Source organism: Aptenodytes forsteri, unplaced genomic scaffold (assembly GCF_000699145.1).
Source record: "Aptenodytes forsteri isolate BGI_AS27 unplaced genomic scaffold, ASM69914v1 Scaffold53, whole genome shotgun sequence".
NCBI lineage: Eukaryota > Metazoa > Chordata > Aves > Sphenisciformes > Spheniscidae > Aptenodytes > Aptenodytes forsteri.
In genome coordinates, this window is record NW_008795909.1 from 8741254 (window position 1) to 8743538 (window position 2285).

A 2285-nucleotide genomic window follows, 5' to 3' on the forward strand; every position below is an offset into this window, starting at 1 on the left:
GGGGGGTCCTGGGGGGCGGGTGGCTGGGTACACGGTGCAGGACCCCCCTCCTCGCCCTGCCATGGGGTGTGACTCACGTGAGGGCTCTCTCCAGGCGGCCCCGCTGGGACCCGATCACCTCCCCCAGCGCCACAAACGCCTGCCCCAGGAAGTCCTGCGCCCCAAGCACAGCATCGTGAGACCCCGGGGGCTCCTGCCCCAGCCCCCCACCAACCACCCCCACGCCTTGCCCTCCCACTGCACCTGTGGGACCTGCAGCCACCCTGCCCCAGGCCCACCCCAAGTACCCTGAACCCACCCTGTGCCCCAAGAGCCACCCCCCCCAGCGCAGGACCCATTCTGCACCCCCAGGACCACCCCAGGTGCCCACTCCACGTGCCCTGGACTCATCCTGTGCCCCCCCCTGAACCGCCCCATGTGCCCTGGACCCATCCCTCCAGAGCCACCCCACGTGCCCTGAGCCCATCCTGCACCCCAAAAGCCACCCCCGTGGTGTGTCCTGGCCCCATCCTGCCCCACCAGGCACCCCCACGAGGGCCGGGTTCTCGTGGGCAGAGCAGGGGCTGGTGCGTGGCAGGCACCTACCTTCTGCCAGTCCCCAAGGGGCATGGAGAGATGGAGAGTGGGTTAGAGCCCCCCGAGGCCGGGGGCACCTGTTCCCCCTGACAGCACCCGCACAGGGCACAGCCTCGGGGCACCCCACCATGGCGTCACACCGGGGCGTCACCGCGCATCCCCCCGGCACGGGCTGCGCTCACCTGCTTTAAAATTGAGCAGCTCTTGGAGTCCACGTTGTAGCTGGTGATGGGAGAGCAGAGCCCTGAGCCAGTGCCTGTGGGGGTGCCTCGGCATGCAGCCCCGCTTCCCCCACCCGTCTGTGCTTTTTGCTGCCGTATCCTTATTCATTATCCTTATTCATTACCGACTCGGCGCTTTGTTCCACCCCGAGCTGGGGCCGAGCCCTTCCCCGGCTGCCCCACTCACACGTCAAAGCGGAGGTTTTGCTTCTCCTCGAAGTAGTAGTCGAGGACAAACTTCCGGACGAAGTCGGGATTCAGGGTGTTGTCGATCACCTCGGTGCGCCCGAACTGCGGGGAGAAGGGTGAGGGCAGCCCCCCCTGGGACCCCTCCCCATCACAGCTGCCCTGGCGCTAATCCCAGCGGGGGGATTAGCACTGCCGGTGGGGCCAGATCATTAGTGTGGACACGGAGGGATCATTAGCGTGGACGTGGGTGGCCATATGGGCCCGTTTAACCCCACTGGGGATTAGCCAGGAATGGGGGCACTGGGGGCGGCAGCACCCCCGGCACGGGGCTGGGAGCCTCCCCAGGGACCTGGCGAGAGGGGCTGCGCTCACCTCCTTCCACTCACTGCTCCCTGAGCCCTGCACAAAGAGGACCACCACTGCGGAGAGAGGAGCAGAGCTGGGCGGCCGTGCCATGCCATGCTGCGCCCATGCCGTGCCACCCGCCCGGTCCCACCACCCACCTGGGTCAGATTTGGAGAAGGTGTCCATGTCCAGCAGGTTCCTGGGGGGACAGAGCCAGGCATGAGCCACCCTGGGTGCCACCCACCCGGCTCCGTAGCAGGTCCCCATATCCTCCCCCCCAATCAGGGGACAGCACCACGCAGCAAGGCCATGCCAAGGCCAAGAGCCCTGGCACCCTGGGAGGACGCGCTGGCTCCCACCGCAAGGTTCAGTGGGACAGCGGAGTGAGCGGGGAGCAGCATCTCCAGCACTGACGATGATTGAACATGACAGGGAACCCATTTAGAGGATGAAACCTTCTCCCCGTGCTGCTGGCGCTGGCTCAGTGCCCGCCGCACCCCGGGAGCGTGGCTAATGGTGGGGTGCAGAAGTGAGAAGAAAGGAGACACTTAGAGCAGGGGCTGGGCAGCCGGTGGGGACCAGCTCTGTGCCCCTGATGCAGCTGCTAGCAAGAGCGATTGATCCTCGTCCTTTGCACGCTGTGACACTGGGAAGTGCCGGGGGCTGCAACCAGCTCCGCTGGGATCCTTCCCACACCCCCCGGGTGGCTGCACAGGGTGGGCTGGGGCACGGCCGGAGGCTGTGGGGCTCAGCCAGCTCCGCTGGCCCCAGTGTGCAGGGCTGGGAGTGCAGGGGAGAGACCCCCAGGGCTCCCCCAGCAGCCCTGGACGGGACTGAGCTCTTGGGGGGCTCCAAAGGCAAAGCCTGCCCCTGCCCCGGGCCGTCTCCAGGAGCGAGCACCCGGCCCCTGCCCGGAGATGCCAGGCCCCACGGCCCCAACACCCGCTGCCCAGA

The 2285-nt window shown here is 67.4% G+C and overlaps 1 protein-coding gene across 1 annotated transcript in view; it reads right to left on the minus strand.

Annotated features, from left to right (window-relative positions):
* Nucleotides 1-1517, minus strand: part of CPNE9 (copine family member 9) — a 6685-nt gene extending 5168 nt beyond the window's left edge. Inside the window, 6 exon segments of the mRNA XM_019473446.1 lie at nt 78-154; nt 586-588; nt 759-798; nt 985-1088; nt 1359-1405; nt 1490-1517. Coding sequence (XP_019328991.1) covers nt 78-154; nt 586-588; nt 759-798; nt 985-1088; nt 1359-1405; nt 1490-1517 — 299 coding nt within the window.
* Nucleotides 1518-2285: the final 768 nt, after the last annotated feature.